Raw genomic sequence first — 18,738 nt, 5'->3', positions numbered from 1 at the left:
TATTACACTATACTGACACAAAATAACTATACTATCAAAATAAGATACTGTACTATATTGACACAACAATACTGTACTGTCAGTATAATGCACTGTATTGCAATAAATATTACTATACTGACAATAAGTATCAAACTATAGTGAGACAATAAGTATATAATATACAGACACAAACAGTACTATATTGTCAGTAAGACTTACTGTACTATACTGACAAAACAAGGTTCTGTGCTTTCAGAAATGCCAAAATATACTGTATTGTATTAAGTTGCAAAATGACACAATAAAGTCCTGTTTTTTAACACAATTATGTATTGTACTTTTAGAATAAGGTACTGCATTGTGCTATCAAGAGTTCATGTATACTATACTGACACAATAAGGTACTGTATTACATTCAGAATAATTGTATTGGCCTATGAGTTTCAAATAATATAAATGTACCCTGCCTGGTACTTGAAGAACATTAATTATGTACTGTAATATACCTGTAATTATTAAACCTACCTATAGCCATTGGATGCTGAGTTGGTACTGTGGCCTGTTGCTCACCGAGAATTTTATATAAAAAAACATCCACTAAAAATAAAACAACACAGTTGGGCACGTGGGTGTAATCAATAAAATGAGTCAGAAAGAGAAAATGATCATAGACTTACCCATACATTCTTGAGGCTTTTTCAGGTATGGCTTCCTCAATATCCAAAAAATAAATGAAAGTGTATAAATGAAATCAACGTAAAAGCATTGCCTGTGAATCGGTGATTTACTTTTACATTTACATTTACTTTTGTGCTCCCCCCTGGAAAACTATATGTAACCAGTCCCCATCATACTGTTTACAGGAAATTATGCAGAAAGATACCTTCCACAGTTCTGGAAATTGAGGAAATCTGTTGGGCTTTCATGTTTTACTGTTGATAATCATGGTCAAATTAATTATAATTCGTACGGGTCAGTTTCTGTACACCTTATGTTTAGAGAAGGCCATTAAGGTGACAGACAGGCTGGTTGTACCCCCAGGGGGGTTTGGGGGGGTGGGGGTTGCTGCCGTCTGAATAAACAAACAGCCCCGTTCTTATCCGTTCAAACGATCAGCGAGGAAATAAAACTTCAAACGTTCCCCTTAAACGGCCTTTTCAGGGCAAGTGTTTGCCTCTCAACCTCCGAACGCAGAGGAAGTGTGCTGCGAAAGGGAAACAAGATCTTGTTTGAACGTCTGTATGCTTTTTCCAGCCGGTTTGTTTTGATCTGTAAGATTAGTCCTGCTGATTTGCAAACGTACAGTTACCACACATTTTCACCCAAACACTGCTGTCAGGTGTAACACAATCATCTGAGTGTAGCCATGACCGAAAATGAGACTGGACTCATTAATGTCCCTCCAGGACTTTAAAGTTCTTTCATTTACAATGTTCAAAAATTAAAAAAAACAAACTAAATAGGAACTCACAAGTTACAACTTTCGAATGTATACTTTACTACCATGTTTTTCCTTTTGACTTTTTCCTGACCTGACTTTTTCCTAAAAGTTTACTACTATATTTTTTCTTCCTCAGAGAGTCTTAGTCTAGCACCTGACTTTTTTCTAAAACTGATAAATGTAACTATCCTGTACAAAAAAAGACCATTCACATTTTTTTTTACCTTTTATTTGTTTGGGTTTAGTTACATTAAACTTTGTCTGTGCTTAAATTTCTCTACACATTTGAAATCAAATCTAATTACCAGTACAGAAAAGGTGCAGTGATGCAGTAAGGCAGCATCTAAAGAACTAAAAATATAAACTAAAAGTAAATATTTAGAATGTATATCCTACTTAAAAACATTATTTTTAAACTTACAATGTATCTGCATTTCCATGTAAAAGATGCTTAATAAAGACACAAAATTGTGTAGCATCCCTGTGACCAAGTACTGCTTTAAAATTACTTTTTCAGAGTGTGTATCCAGTGTCTGTGTCCTTGTTTTACTATTGTTTTGTTTTTTCAATAAGAAAACCATTGTGTGAACCCCTGTATAAATAATTTATCATCTGAAATAGTACCTTTAAATTGCGTTTTTATTAATTAATTTATTTATTTGCAAGGCTTTGTCCTGTACAAAACTGGTCAAGGTCTTCTGTAATACTTTTTGGATCTGAATGTATCTTTAAGAACAGAAGAAAACACCGTTTTTAATTAAATGAACGAAACGAATAAATACAAAACAGCTCCCAGTTGGCCACACAACACACTTTTAATCCAGAATGGTGTATTTTATAATCCCATCTAATTTACACACACACACACACACACACACACACACACACACACACACACACACACAGAGACACACACAGGGAGTAAGTAACAGGGTATTGGGGGATTCAGCTAACGACAAAACAAGCGTGCCGGAACGCCACGCCCCTTCGACCAGCCCACTGTTTTGATTGGCTGAGAGTTCAGCACAGGGCGAAATATTTGAATAAAATCTCCACACCGCTTGTCGCGTGGAAATTATGAATCCACGACTGACATGGACGGTGTAAAAGGATGTCTTGCTTTTAACCCAATTCTTCAGTTATAACCCACAAGAATAATCAAGACAGTGTGTTGTTTTTTTTCTTCTTTAGCATTGAACTTCATGATTCATTTTTTTAATTCCAGTATAGACGTTTCAGGTGGTCTGCATTTCCACTCGCAACTGAATGGCAGTTTGATCCGGCGTGTGATGAAGTTTGGTGATGTTTGAGCAGCTGTAGAATCTGCACTGTTATAATTAGATGCTCAAGAAGTGATTTATAAGAGGACGGAAACCTGGAATTTAGAAGAAAACCCATGAAGTGATTATGCTAATTGGGTAACTGTGAGCTGTCACTCAGACTCTTCCCCGAGCAAAAAAAATAAAAAAAAGCTCTTGGAGATCCTGCGGAATAAATTCTGATCGTGTTTGGTTTGGAGATGGGAAGCCAGGCTCCGGTCATGTTTGCGGTGTTGCTGGTGGTCCTGCTTGTGCCTGAAAGCTTGGAGGTCAGAAAGGGCCGCGGCGGCCGGACTCAGACTCGCCAGTCCCAGCGGGAGAGGACGGAGACCACGGAGAGCTTCCCGCTGGACTTTACAGCTGTGCAGGACGGCAACGTGCTCACGTTTGTGGAGCAGGTGAAGAACCTGGCGCAGTCCCTCTACCCGTGCTCAGCGCAAAAGGTGGAGTATGAAATGAAGCTTCACTTTTTGGAAAACTCCTCAGTGACCTGCAACGACGGAACACCCGCTGGGTAGGTTTCCCTTCTTCCCATCTAATAAACCCAGTATACCGCTCGGGTAGACCCGGTACTCTTTACTTGATGTGTGTGTGTGTGTACGTATATGTGTGTACGTATATGTGTGTGTGTATATGTGTGTGTGTATATATATATATATATATATATATATATATATATATATATATATATATATATATATATATATATAACGTACACACATTATATAATATATATATATAATATATATGTGTGTGTATATGCATGAGAGAGAGAGATCTATCTATAGATAGATAGATCTCTCTCTCTCATATACACACACACACATATTATATAATATATATATATAATATATGTGTGTATGTGTGTGTATATGCATGAGAGAGAGAGAGATCTATCTATAGATAGATAGATCTCTCTCTCTTTCTCTCTCTCTAGATATATAGATCTCTCTCTCGCTCTCTCTCTTATTTATATATAGATATATCAATATATTTATCATAATCTCTCATGTTTGTGTTTTTGAAATGATGAATTGTCACTTTCAGTTTTTAGTTTTGTGAGCAGTTTAGCTCATTTTTGTTCGAAGCCCTGCGCTATTTATCATTGGCAAATGAACCTAAACGAACAATTATAAGTGAAAACCTAGTATATAAAAAGAGTATTTTCTTCACCATAAAGCAAATGAATATTGACAAAATGACAGTACGAAACAAGGAGCATCGAAATGACAGCATATCTGATTCCAGTGTGTCAGTTACACATCAGATCAATATTAACGCACACGGTTTGGGACGTTGACAAAGATGCCATGCAACATCCTTGAGGTGTTCTTCTGTAATGATCCTCAGATTTAGAAAACATCTTGCCTGTGTACATGCAGCATGTGTACATGATAGCTGTAAGAGAATGACATTTTATTGAATCAGAAATAAAAAGCTACACTAGAGCACATGTTTTTTTTGTTGGTTTTACTCAGTTAACTAAACAAAGCATGTGTTCTTAGAGACATATTCAACATTATTGTAATTCCATCCATATCCCTGTGTAGAGTGTGAGGAAATAGCATGCATACAAGACAAGATAGCGGCTGTGTACACTGTGTATATAACTTGAGTTTGGATAAACAGCAGGATCTGTGCAGGGCAGTACAATAAATGCAGAGAGCTGTCTAAATAAATACACAGCGAGCATGTCGTGGAGGAACATTGCAGTATAGAGGTAAACATGAGTGCACAAAGTATGTGACAACCTGTCTAAACGACGTGACGTTAAACACTCGTGAGAATGACTCGCACAAGCATTTACTGGTCTGTCATTCCAATCTGTTACTGTCACTAGACTTTGAGGAGATGCTTTAAAATATCCAGTGAAGGAAAAGGTGAATCACTTGATTATATGGCAAAGTCAAAGTCAAGAGGATTCAATTCTCCATTTAAGAAGAAAAGTGGGGGAGAATTCCCTGCATTCCCAGACAAAACTGTTTAATAAGCACCCTGTGAATGCAGAAACGAAAATTCTCCACGCTCATCTTTAACGTGCAGACGCCTGGCAGGCCGTCAAGAGAGGAGTGCTGGGTTGCGGTTTGAATGGGAAACGTCAGAGTTAATTTGTGGCCTTGCAGAAATAGTTTGTGGGCTCCTGCTATGCGTTTGAAGCAACAGGTTGTATATGTCTGCGGCACGTGCCACAGGTAATGGCGCCGCCTGACCGCATGTGACTTTGCATTTCGCAAGCACAGTCATGGTCTGGAAGGAGATTGTTTCATTGAATATATTTCAGACAGAAGTAATCAGCTCTGGAAAGAAATCTGCTTTGCATACAGAAGCATCATCATACCAGACTGCTTATTTATACCATTTACATATTGGCTGCATTTAGGTCATTGTATTTAGTCCTAAACAATTCTCATTACAGTATTTCTCACAGGAGAACAGTAGTCAGATGCACCTGACTCTTGAGTATCACTGAGTAACTAATAGTGTTTGAGGTTTGTGTAAATGAGTAAATTGCACCACTTCTTGGAAAGCAGCTCTGTTTTCTGTCATTAGCCTATACGTCGAAACTAATCCAGAACATGGTCTACAGCACGAGGCATGCCGCTTCCTTACATGTTAAAGCACTGCAGTTTATTTAGCGAGGCCAGAGACACATCAAAGGGATTCCACGCTAAGAAACGCGCCACGCCAGATCCAGTGCTATCTGGCTGCCATCCTTAGAGTGTAACACGCACACGCACACCCATACACAAATACAAACACATTTTCTCTGTCCACATCTACATTCATTTCCTTAAACACACACTCGCACACCCACTCGCAGCTGTCTGCTGAGCATAATCAGTGATCAAAGAGGGCTTTCTGGTGAACGTGTGTGAATGTGTGTGTATGTGTGTTCCTAAAGACAGAGCATGTATACATGAGGATATCTAAGGATGTAGGTTCACAGCGTTTGAACCTTGCACACAGACGGTCACTTTCTCTCACCCTCCTCCCTCGCCTTTCACTCCCTCCATCCATCTCCATCTCTCTCATCCCCGAGATGAAACGATTCGCAACTCTCTCATCTTTGGCGCAATGTGTGTCTGATGGTTTTATTCTGGTGGGTTTTCCGCTTCTGCTTGATCTCTGTGATAAAGCAGTTGAAAGGGAGGACGAAAGAGAGCGAGAGAACACTGAGTGAGCGAACAAGTGTGGTTCCTTAGCAGCTGTCGGGCACTGAGGTGGACTTTCCCCTCCTTTAACACAGAACACATGGACTCGGCCTTTAATAGAGACAGAAAGAGATGTGCTATATGGTTGGTTGTGTGCTTGTGTGGACAAAAAGCATGTGCCTCTTCTAATTTCCATTACCAATTAGACACAGTGGGGAGTCTGACTACTTTAAACAGTAAGGAGGAACAAAGTCTGCTGGAAAAGTGTTGAGCGACATATATTACTAATCGATAATGTAAATTTGAAATAGAAAATAGTAATGGAACCACAGATGTGTTGAGTTGATCTATGGTGCATCATGAACGTTACCGCAGTCCAGTAGTAAACAGTAGTTGGCCTGTTAAATACAGCAACAACACCAACATCGAGAGCCCTTTGCAAACCTTCTGTTCTCAAAATAACCTGTAGATTCGTGTCCTGGCACCCAGGCTTTACTCTTCACTCCACTCAAACAACCAAAGCATCTGTTTATCACAGCAACAAAATTCTTGGTCCAAAGCCCTGCAATGACTTTTGAAATTTCTTCTTTTTCCAAGAAAAAATGAATGAAATCTGATGGCCAATTGAGCGTAATTAGCTGTTGTGAAGCCACAACACGTAGTCCAGAAATTCGATAATTATTAATAGTTTTCCAAGAGCTTTGAAAAGTGCTCCAAATAAAATGTGGAGAGGGAGAGTGAGGGCTTTAAGCGTAAAATCAAACCCAAATGTTTCAATTTGCTGATCAAAGGCGAAGGTTAGAGCACAGAGCTTTTTTGGAGGGTAATATGATGCAAGCTGGCGGACTTTGGTGCCGGCAAGATGCAGCGCTGTCCAGACTCAAGAAGGCTTGTGGGGAAACAATCAAATATTATGGCCCCTCTATAAAAGTTTTGTTTCTGGAAACATGAAGAAATAATATTCAGCATGTAGTGTTGTCATCAAAATAGGTGGTCTAATCACTTTAACTGATTGGAATAAACATGCATTTCTATCATCCACAAAAGAAAAGGGTTGATCTCGGTTGCTGGTGCTGTGAGATCAGTTGGCCTGGAGATCAAACCTAGCCTGGTGGATATGATGCTCTTACTCGCGTCTGCCAAAGGTGTTCTGATGATTAAAGACCCACGTTAAACAGGCATGGTTTTGCAGTTTTCATATAATGCCAGTTTCTATATACACTTCAGAATTTGATAGATCTTTTTAGGATACAGATCTAGAGTAATTTCACACAAGAGATTAACACTAATGTGGATTGATGCAATCAAGATCGTGAGTGGTCCAACAGAACATCTTTAATGAATCTGAATCCTGATGATCCCACAGTTAATCATGGCTGGGAGTCTGGGTAGGCAGGACAACATTACTCTCTCCACTGTTAATCAAAGTCATATTAACCAGCCATGAGTGTCTGTTCACTCATATATGGTGACACAGCATTGATTTGGTAGCTTTTTTGTCTGCGGGTAAAAAGTCCTTGTGAACTGGAGAATGACCAAATTTAGGATTTTACACATTTTTGGCTTTGGCTTGCACTCAAATTCTGAGCTCAGTTACACTGGAGAGCCATAGACACCAAACAGCTGCCATAATGAGAATTTCAGAACCGAAGGCAGATGAAGAAGAGTAATTTAATATCTAAAGCAGTTGCTCATTAATTTCTCATTTGGTTGCAGGTACTACATAAAGGAGTCACGGGGAAGCAGAAGATGGTTGCTGTTCCTGGAAGGTGAGTACCTGTCAATACTGCGTTCATTTGAAACTTAAACGTTATTGTGCTTTAGTCTGCTTTTTTGGAAACAGCGAATTGACGTTTAAACGGTTTCCAGGTGGATGGTACTGCTTCAGCAAACAGAACTGTGACACCAGGTACGACACCATGAGGAGGCTGATGAGCTCTACCAGATGGCCTCAGACACGCACAGGTGAGCTCAGCTGCTTCTTTTCTATCCTTCATTTCCCACAAAGATAGGATGTGGCTTTTTTGTGTCTGCTTATTTTGTTTCAGATTATAAGGTCATGTGATTTCTGGCAGTGCCTTTGTGCATATTATTCATGATAAAACAATACGATTGCAGTGCTTGTTGATGGAATTTTGCCAATATTTTGATTAATTTGTTCTCTATTGTTTTGCCAAATTCATAAAAGTAAGAAAATCGGTTTAGAAGTGAGGCAAGAGTTTTGTGCAACAGATTTGCAAAAGGGCCCAACACTATCTTAATCTTTTGTCAGTCTATGAATTTGAACAAACAACCCTGTGTTTTCAAGACACTGTAAAAGGAAGCCCTTACTTTAAATAAAACACGTGCTCAAATGGTTTTCATATGTGATTATCTGAGAAATATGTGAAGGGGCAATGTTCTTCCCTAAAATTACTCATGTAAATTTAATTGAACAAACTTTACATCATGCCAATAACAAATGATAACTAAAAAATATATACATATAAAAAGTGTCAAATAAATAAATGAATTATGTGGCTAAAAAAATGGATGTAAAATTGTATGCATTTTTTTAATGAACATGAAACGACAAACCTTTACTGTAAAGAATCTCACATGTTAAAGATAAAAACACATGCACCACATGTGAAAATGTATGAAACTTTATGTGAAGTGTCTGAAAACCACAAATTCAACCTAGTGGATTTGGGTGACATTCTCTCTAAAGTGATTTGTTTTTGAAAGGAGTCCAATTCAGACTTTGAAAATGTATATTATATATCTGGGTTTAATTTAACATTTTCATAATAACTCCTTAATGGAATCTTTTTATGACTTGACTACATAAACCAGCTTCCCTCAATCCGGTTAATCTTTTGCCACCCAGAAAATAGAGTTAAATTCAGACAACTGGCCCATTGTGAAAAAGCAGCTTCATCATAGTTTCAATGAGAACACCAGCAGTTCTTAAGTACTAAAGGATCCACTGAAGAAAGCATTAAACTCTTTTTGGCAAATCTTTAGGGTATCAGCATGAAAATATCAATAACAGTAGCTAATAAGTTACAAATGCAGCATCAGTAGCATCAAGAGGGATGAGGCAGGTCCAAAGCTGATTTTTATGATTGTTATTATTATTATTATTATTATTATTATAAGTCTAGAAACACAGATTGAGCAAATGATGCATACATAGAAACTCCTGTTATAGAGATCTCCTGTTATGCTCCCAAATTGTTTGTGAGTCGCTTTAGACTAAATAAGTGTTGGACTCTTTAATCAGGTTGAGTAACACACCATGTGTTGAGCTAAAAGCATCTTTGCTTTGATTCACTGTTCTGTTCTCTTATGTAACGTATTTTTTTCCCGTTTTAACCAAATAATCTAAGACTTCAAACACAACCGTTTTATCTGGTTCTTTTCGAATAAAATCCGCCAAGGCATATATGCACGCCTACGCGCGCACGCACGCACGCACACACAAACACACACACACACAAACACACACACAAACACACACACACACACACACACACACACTCACTCACTCTGTCTTTCTCTCACATACCCACAGAGTTACATGAAGCCTTCCTGTTGGTGCTCAGTTTGGTTAAGCGGTGACATTGATCTCAGAATTTGAAACAGAGCACTGCAACATGAAGCAGTTCATTTTATTGAATGTTTTTCCTCTTTATATATTTATTCTAGTTTGTGGTCAAAGAGGGCATTTCGGGTGTTTTTGGGTAGTACAATTTATTTTTTAGATCGGCGTCTGAGCAGATGAGTGAAATGAAATACAGTTGATGTTCAAAAGCACAACTTTGCACTTCAAGGCATTAATGATGATATATTCTGTATATGTTTTAGGTACAGGGATTCTGTCTCCTCAGCCAGAGGAAAATCCACATTGGTGGAATGCAAACATGGTGTAAGTACCCTAGACCAAGACTCTCCATACACACCCTCAAGCCTTTCCAGTCCCTGTGAATGAGAGCTCTCATTAATGCTGCCTTTCTCTCAACCGCAGCTACTACCATCACACAAGATGTGTGTTTAAACAAATACAGAGCCAAACACACACATACACACCCATACATCGTGCTTTAATGTAGAATAGACCACCTAAGGTCTGTAGGTTCAGTTATATGTATAATGAAATAATTAATCATGGCCCTGATTTACTAAAGTGTATGTGTAGAAATGTGCACACAAACAATTTTAAATTTATTAAGGTAAATATTATGCAGTGTCAAGTTTTACAGTATTGCCTTGAAGGTACATTTTTGTTTACTCCTTAATCCTTCCTTCATTCCTTCTTATTTACAAAAATCTTTGTCCCAGGTTAGCAATGCCGGTCCAACTAGAGTTAGCATTAGCAAGGACTCGTGATATCATGATGCCACCTGTGCTTGTTTCAAATACACAAAATAACACTTATTCTGGCATATGAGAACAAGTGAGCCAAGAGTGCCTTTGTTGTTCTGATTTTTGTGGGTTTTTTGGTCTGGCATATTAAATTCTAGTATTACCATCATAAGCTAAATTGCTAAGCAGTAGGCCATGCTAACTGTAAAACACCTTTAACACAAATAAATGTGCTCTTACTCTAATGGTTAAATGATTAATTTATTAGAAATGCACTGCATATTTGATGGCTCCAACATTTAGAGGGTATTAGAAACGTTTTAAGTTACAGAACATATGTACGCACTTTTATTTTTGTATTCGTGCTGTATTTTTTAGTGTTCTGATGCATCTGATAGTTACACAGGTACCTAGGTTTATATCCCATTTTGCTCTACTGGGAGTCTCTCAAAATGTAACCTATAAGTTATACTCACAGATCTCACATCTGTGAGCAACAGTATGGTTTCATGCCGAGGAAGAGCACCACAGATGCCTTATTTGCTTTGAGGATGTTGATGGAGAAGTATAGAGAAGGACAGAAGGAATTGCATTGTGTATTTGTGGATTTGGAGAAAGCGTACGACAGAGTGCCAAGAGAGGAGTTGTGGTATTGTATGAGGAAGTCAGGTGTGTCAGAAGTATGTGACGGTGGTGCAGGACATGTATGAGGATAGTGTGACGGCAGTGAAGTGTGCAGTAGGTACGACAGACTGGTTCAGGGTGAAGGTTGGACTGCATCAAGGATCGGCCCTGAGCCCTTTCCTGTTTGCAGTGGTGATGGACAGGTTGACGGACGAGGTCAGACAGGAGTCTCCATGGACTATGATGTTTGCGGATGATATTGTGATTTGTGGTGAGAGTAGGGAGCAGGTTGAGAAGAGCCTGGAGAGGTGGAGATATGCGCTGGAGAGAAGGGGAATGAGAGTCAGTAGGAGTAAGACCGAGTACATGTGTGTGAATGAGAGGGAGGGCAGTGGAGTGATGCGGTTGCAGGGAGAAGAGCTGGAAAAGGTGGAGGTGTTCAGGTACCTGGGGTCAACAGTGCAAAGTAATGGAGAATGTGTTAGAGAAGTAAAGAAAAGAGTGCAGGCAGGGTGGAGTGGGTGGAGAAGAGTGACAGGAGTGATTTGTGATAGTAGGGTATCTGCAAGAATGAAAGGGAAAGTTTATAGGACTGTGGTGAGACCTGCGATGTTGTATGGATTAGAGACAGTGGCATTGAGTAAAAGACAGGAGGCGGAGCTGGAGGTGGCAGAGCTAAAGATGTTAAGGTTTTTGTTGGGAGTGACGAGGATGGACAAGATTAGAAATTAGTTTATTAGAGGGACAGCGCATGTAGGATGTTTTGGTGACAAGGTGAGGGAGCCGAGATTGAGATGGTTTGGACATGTGCAGAAGAGGGACATGAATTATATTGGTAGAAGAATGCTGAGGATGGAGCCACCAGGTAGGAGGAAAAGAGGAAGGCCAAGGAGGAGGTTCATGGATGTGGTGAGGGAAGACATGCAGGTAGTTGGTGTAAAAGAGGCAGATGTAGAGGACAGGGTTGTATGGAGACGGATGATTCGCTGTGGCGACCCCTAATGGGAGCAGCCGAAAGAAGAAGAAGAAGAAGAAGAAGTTATACTCACAGGAAGCAGTTTTCACAAACAGAAACATAATTTACATAGTTTTTAGATTTATTTTCTCTTGTTTTCTATTCATGAATCATAATAAATGATTGCTGTGCATGTAAACTATCCTGGTGTGTCTGACTGTCCTGTGCTGTATTTTGTGTATTGCAGATTCATTCCTTACTGCTCTAGTGATGTGTGGAGTGGAGCCTCACCAAAGACAGATGAAAGTGAGTGATTTGTCCATTAACACTTGACTCTACTAATCCGCAAAGTGCAAAAGATTATCAAGAAGGATAAAATTTGACTTTACTTCAAATTCCGTGTTAATATCGTAGTGGTGAAAACACCAGCTGGCTGACAGGACTAACAGTTGTATGCTGCCTCATATGTTTTTTCTTTTATTCACACGTGTGGGTCACTAGGACATATTGTATTATCTCTGAAATAGTAAATAATTCATAAAAAAAAATTCAGTTTTCAGGATGGAAATGGCATTTTTTTTTTCATGTGGAAAACAACTAACAAATCAAAGACCATTACAGAATCTGAAGAAGAACAGGATAAAACTGGATTAAGTGAACTGGATTGAATCAAATCTATTTATACAGCACCTTTCAGTTAAAAATGACTGCTTCAGAAAGAAATATTTTGCTCCTCTCATATGGAAAAAAGAAAATAGATACATATATTTTTTTCAAAAACAAGATTAGATGGTACAGCTGCTGGTTATAAGTTATGTTAAACAAGTATATTTTTCTACTGTAGAGTTTTGAATGATAAGTGAATTAGAGGCTCTCAGATTCGATTCTCTAAAAATGGTGCTCTGTAAATAAACTCCTAACCATCTGTTAAGTTATATATTTTTAATTCTTGAATTGCAAGCCGAAGTCATGTGAGAGAAAGTTGGATAGAGAGTAAAGTGCTGGGCCATGTAAGGATTGATGACAGGAATAGCAATTTGAAATCGATACAGAATTTCCAGTGTAGGTCAGATGAGATTGGAGCAATGTGATCGAACTTCCTGGATCTGGTAAGCACTCTGGCAGCACTCTGGACGAGCTGTAGCTTATTTAGGCATGCAGCAGAACAGTTTAAACTGGAGTGTCGGGCAATAGTTAAGTTACAGTCATATGGACTAGTGGTGAGGAACATGCTCACGTGCTTAAATAATAGAATGCAGTTCTGGAGCTAATGTTCTGTTCAAAAAGTTGGTGTCGTGCTATCTTGGCCCCAACTATTGTTGCATCTGTTTTATATGAATTTAATGGGCAGAAAATAAGCAATATACCATAGCAAACCCATTCAATTCCTTTATACATGCATGACAGCAGAGCTGTCTGTGTTTAACGCCTCTTAACGCATCTTATGTTTGTGCATTTAGACGACTATGCATTCATGGGATCCCTGATCATACAGGAAGTTGTGAAGGAGCTCCTAACAAAAGGCCTGGATAATGCAAAAGTCCTGCTGCTAGCTGGGAGCAGGTCAGTACACTATGTGTCTGGGTGTTTTCATGTTTACTGTTTTTTTTTCCCCAACCAATTTTCCAGGTGGTCAACAGTTTTATACCCTCACACCTCAGCACACCTGCACCAAACCATAAAAATACACATAATTCTTGCTTCGTGTTTTGGAAGCCTTTAGAAAGGAAAAATGTAGACTGAATTGTTGAAGTAGGACAGATAAATTGGTTTCATCAAAGTTTTGTGTGGTCAAATCCGAAGTGTACACACATTTCAAGGTCAATATCTTTTTCAACATTCATTCAGGAGTATGTGCATGATCAAAGGGTACTATTTTACACACCTGAAAAATGCTCCACAGTAGATCTGAGGATTGAAGTATGGTTTTATTATGAAGATGTGCAAGGAATAAAACATGGTACACTTTTATACTGTTCTGAATACAATCTCTCTATATTTTATTAGGAACAACTGCGTACAACGTAATGTTCCTGCAATCATTTGATCACATGACAAACATGCAATGGATAAGCTCATGCAGGTCAGAGGTTCAGTTAAGGTTCACATGAGATATAAGAATGGGAATATTTTTGAACCCTAGCGATTTGGCCCTTGCTATGGTTGTTGGTGCCAGAAGGGCTGGTTTTCAGTCCACACATTGTGCTACACAGTCTCTACACATAATGGTATTAAAATAGCATCCAGTGATTGGCAGTATTGTTACTAAACCTGATTAGAGTCCAGTGGATAGACTGGCAGTTCTATTTAGGTTACTGGAGTTGTAACCTATATAACTACTTTTTAGGTAATAAGCAGGAAAGCATCACAGAACATGCAAATATGAACTAGACCTGTATTTACACAATTGTATACACTACTCTGCTGCCACATGATTGGATAATTGATGATGAGAGCTCACATCTGTGTAAAATAGCCTACATTGCATATAAATTAAACATACTGTATATGAGGATAAACTGGTGAATTTGTTTGTTTCGATGCAGCTGAAACTCATTCAACATTTGTCTTCAATTCACTACTCATTTTGATGTTACACGACAGTTTAACGAATCAGATGCAGATCTGGTCATGCATCATTTCTCAAATCTGTTCTTAGGTTTGAATTGTTGTATAAATGCCAGTTCTGAACACCCAAATCACAACAACTGGCCCAAACCTCTGTCCACACAATAAGAATCACATGGCAATGAAAAAAAAGGCTAATGATTAAAGGCAAAAAGTCAACTTCTTTTTTAAGTGGTTATCCATAAAGATGGATATAAAATGGCCTATGACCATAAATAATAGAAAATAAAAACATCTGTGTAATTTACTCTCATAATTGCACTCAAGATTACAGGTCACTTTTGACAGCCTTAATCACTTTTCTTCTGCTCTTGCTTGGGAAGTAATGAAGAGATGACTTTTCACCTCAAAACTTTTAGAACAGTTAAATGCCCTGAAGGCTTGTCAGAACTACTGGTGTTTAGTAGTTGCTAAGCTGCTGTTTAGTTATTTCTTCAAGGTAGTAGGTTGTTTTTGAAAATCCTTGTACATTCTCATGCTCAGTAATCACATAGACGGAGAACAAATAAGAAATTCAGAGAAAGAGATAATTAATACCATTTTTAGCTGAATACTTTTAGGATGGAAAAAAAGCCAAATATGTAAAAAAAAAAAAAAACCCTAATGCAGTGTTTACATATTTTAAATATTCTCTTATAGGAAATAATGAAACAAAATGTATGTTTAAAATGTCACTAATCTATAACGGTGTGTATGTGTTGATCAGTGCTGGAGGTACAGGTGTTCTGCTGAATGTAGACCCTGTGGCTGAACTCCTAAAGAGTCTGGGGCACGGCTCGGTTCAGGTGCGAGGGCTGGCCGACTCAGGATGGTTTTTGGACAACAAGCAGTACCGCTGCACAGATTGTGTGGACACCCTGGGTTGTGCTCCAACCGAGGCAATCAAAAGGGGCATCAGGTAAGGTGATGGTGGAGAGGAAAAAAGTGGAAAACAAACCGCTGTACAGAAGATTAAATTTCTCCTGTTGTTTTCTGTACTGTAGGTACTGGGGCAGTGTTGTACCTGAGCGATGCAAACTGGCTCACATAGGAGAAGAATGGAACTGCTTCTTCGGATATAAAGTCTACCCTACCCTGAAAAGTATGTGAGAACTGCTGCCCTCTAGTGCTTTTATGTTTAAAAAGGCAAAGATCGAAATAAGTTTTGCCACATCCTAAACTCAATCCTTTCTCTGTCTCATGTTCTCTCAGGTCCGGTGTTTGTTGTGCAGTGGTTGTTCGATGAGGCTCAACTGACTGTTGATAACATTCACCTTACGGGGCAGCCGGTGCAGCAAGGCCAGTGGCGTTATATACAGAACCTGGGCATCGAGCTCAGGAACACTCTCAAAGATGTCCCGTAAGTAAAAACAAAATGAGCGGTGGAAACTATATGATACTAAAAGACAAATTGGCAGAGATAAGAAGTGTGTGTGTGTGTGTGTGTGTGTGTGTGTGTGTGTGTGTGTAGTGGGGGAATCCAATTTTGGTAAATATGCAAATGATAAAGTGCCCTGACATAACTCAGAAAAGTGATGTTGTATCTCCTTTATTTGCATGATGGAACATGATTATAGACTACAAGAGGCTTTTCACTTGTCCTATACACATTACATCCTATATACATACAACTTGCTGGGAGTAAATAAAGCAGTATGACTACAGTGATATTAGCAGAAATATAGCTGTGGTATTAATGTCAAGCCACAAATAATCTCATGCTCATTTACAAATGAGCAAATAAAAAAAAAAAAGAATTTATGTTGTGGATTTATTGATCCCGTATAAATGATAAACTCTGAACAGAATTTTGTTTGTCATCGACAGGGCCATGTTCGCACCTGCCTGTTTATCACACGAGATTATCACGAGAAAGTGAGTACTGTTATTTATTTATTTATTTATTTTTATTTAATTATATTTTTTTCTCTTAATACGGATGATAATTTTATTCTTTAGTCAGCCTGCAGCCCCTTCTTTGAATATCTGTATGCATCACTCTGTCTGTAGTTACTGGATGGACGTGCACGTGAAGGGCACGTCTCTACCTCGTGCTCTGCAGTGCTGGGACCGCAGCCTCCAGAACAGCCTTCGCAACAACAGCAGTCAGCGATCTCCTCCTCGTGCATGCCCACTGCATCTGATCGACAGCTGCCCGTGGCCTCACTGCAACCCGACGTGCCCTACAATCCGAGATCAGATGACTGGACAGGAAATGAGCGTCATCCAGTTCCTCACTCATATGGGCTTTGATGTGCAGCGAATGGCGCAGCAGCAGGGCATGGAGGCTAGCACGCTATTAGGCATGCTCAATAATGGCAACTAAGCCACATACAATGAAGCTGAAGGGAAATACACACTCACACACACACACATACACGCACACACACTCTACACACACTACATTACCAGAGAATGAGTTAAGCAGCAAAAGGGCAAAATGACCAGAAGAGTCAGTTGTAAATGAAAGATATTGACAATCCCTTTACAAGGATGTGGATTCATTTTATAGGAAGATGCCATTTTCAGCCTTAAGCATCTGTAGTGTACGTGTGCTTACCAGACAAAGAATTAGACAATGCTGAGAAAAGGAGAACCAGAAACTCACTTTCATAAGGACAGTTGCCGACTCAGTCAAAAATGTCTCAAATACACAACCATGTAAATTTAAATCATTGCTTCAATAGTTGCATTTAAATTGCAAAAAAAAAGTGAGAACCAAATCTCCAACACAACAGAGTAGAAATATACATTTAAAAACATATTTAATGGTTTTAGGTATCCAAGCACCGTCTCAGAAAATCAGTCTCTACTTTGCACATGAAACTCTGTGTGAAGATTCAGAAATGGATTATATAAAAACGAGTGCTATGGTGGAACAGCAGGGTGTGCAGCAATCTTGCTAGGTTCCTTGGTTGGATTTTCAGTTCCGGTTAAACTCTGGTGTCTCCTTTTGTTCTCCCTGTGCATCTGTGAAAATGTTTACCTATGCACAGAGAGAAGATGGACTTCATCTGGGTTCTCTGGTTTCCTCCCTCGTCAGAAAAGACCTATCAAGTGTGTACCACAACCACAACCTAGAATTTAGTGAAAATGAATGAAAGTCTAAATATTTGTTTCTATATAATTAGTTGACTAGTGAGTTTGAATCAACTTTTCTCAGTACAGTCAAATTCATATCTGTTGTAATCACACAAACACTACACTACGGTTGATTGCGATCAGGTTGCGAATGATGTTTATTCTTTTTCCTCTCTTTGTATTTCTTTGCTGAGGATATACAGAGTCTGTGTTTTAACCGAGGATGCAAAATCCCCACTGAGACATATATAATATATATTTGCATAGCTAAAATGTTTAATGATAACGGGACGGGTAACCCTCCAGCTCTCCAGACCTCACTGTTTCAAAGCCATGTGGAGGTAGTTTCACTGTAACTATAAGCTTTTGTTTTTTTTCCTAACACCCCCTACTGGTGCCTCGAACAAACTGCAGCAAGGGGTCTTTTCATTGGGTCTCATGATGTCGTGCTCAAGAACAGGGTTTTTTTTTTTTTTTTTTGGACATTGACTCATGTCTGGATTTTGACTTTGACTTTGTACAGCAGGACCATGGCAGCATCAGAGAAGACAGACTGTTCAAAAGGAAGCCCTGTGGTGCTACAAGAACATTTAAATTAGGTTCAGTCATTTTAAAATAGCACTTTTTTTTAACAGCTTCACAACAGTGGTTCACTGAACTGTAAAAGGAAATGACCCAGTTTCCTCAGGATGTGCCGGACTGTAAACTCCACCAGAGGACGGAAGAGACTGCGAACACAGGAGGCGCTGTTTACCCAACACAAGCTCATGGGCATTTTTTATTGTATTATTTTTCATTTTAGAGAAACTCACGTTATTCTCAAAGAACAAAGAATCAGCCTTTAAACTCCATATTTTGTAACGTTCCTAAAGAGAAGATAAGCTTAAGTAACACTGATGAAGTTATCTATTTATTTTATTTTGTGAATCATATTTATGAGTAACTGAAACAGAGAAGAGATTCTTTGTAAAGTGTACATACCTTTTCACTTTTTTTCTTGGCTGTTTTGATCGCATGTCTTTGTAATAAATCTTTAAGATACATTATACTCATGGCAAAATATGTTTACCGGTTTCCACGTTCTTTTTAATGACAAACAATGGAAGTCCTGCATGGGTGTGTCGATACTTTTTTTTACTGAAAGGTGAGGGTATTTTGCTTTCATGCCATGCACACATAGACTTCAGATATGTTAAACAGTTTACTGGGTTTTACTGAACTTAGGCATGC

General features: G+C 38.8%; 1 protein-coding gene across 1 annotated transcript; it reads left to right on the top strand.

Moving 5' to 3' along the window:
- The first annotated feature begins 2,337 nt into the window (after nt 1-2,337).
- Nucleotides 2,338-18,556, top strand: notum1b (notum, palmitoleoyl-protein carboxylesterase b). The gene is made up of 11 exons (XM_046856809.1): nt 2,338-3,256; nt 7,611-7,663; nt 7,764-7,859; nt 9,744-9,804; nt 12,068-12,126; nt 13,281-13,383; nt 15,155-15,346; nt 15,432-15,529; nt 15,640-15,787; nt 16,255-16,302; nt 16,438-18,556. Exons 1-11 carry the CDS (start codon nt 2,943-2,945, stop codon nt 16,751-16,753), a joined length of 1,488 nt encoding a protein of 495 aa, XP_046712765.1. The 5' UTR covers nt 2,338-2,942; the 3' UTR covers nt 16,754-18,556.
- Nucleotides 18,557-18,738: the final 182 nt, after the last annotated feature.

This window comes from Silurus meridionalis, chromosome 9 (genome assembly GCF_014805685.1).
Source record: "Silurus meridionalis isolate SWU-2019-XX chromosome 9, ASM1480568v1, whole genome shotgun sequence".
NCBI lineage: Eukaryota > Metazoa > Chordata > Actinopteri > Siluriformes > Siluridae > Silurus > Silurus meridionalis.
Note: the sequence above shows the minus strand (reverse complement) of the source record. Positions and strands in the feature narration are given on the sequence as shown.

Excerpts from the sequence above, each read along its gene's own strand:
- notum1b (XM_046856809.1), top strand. The coding sequence starts at position 2,943 with ATGGGAAGCCAGGCTCCGGTCATGTTTGCGGTGTTGCTGGTGGTCCTG. Across the intron at positions 7,860-9,743 it reads ATGGCCTCAGACACGCACAG|GTACAGGGATTCTGTCTCCT; the intron begins GTGAGCTCAGCT and ends TATATGTTTTAG. Across the intron at positions 15,530-15,639 it reads AGTCTACCCTACCCTGAAAA|GTCCGGTGTTTGTTGTGCAG; the intron begins GTATGTGAGAAC and ends ATGTTCTCTCAG.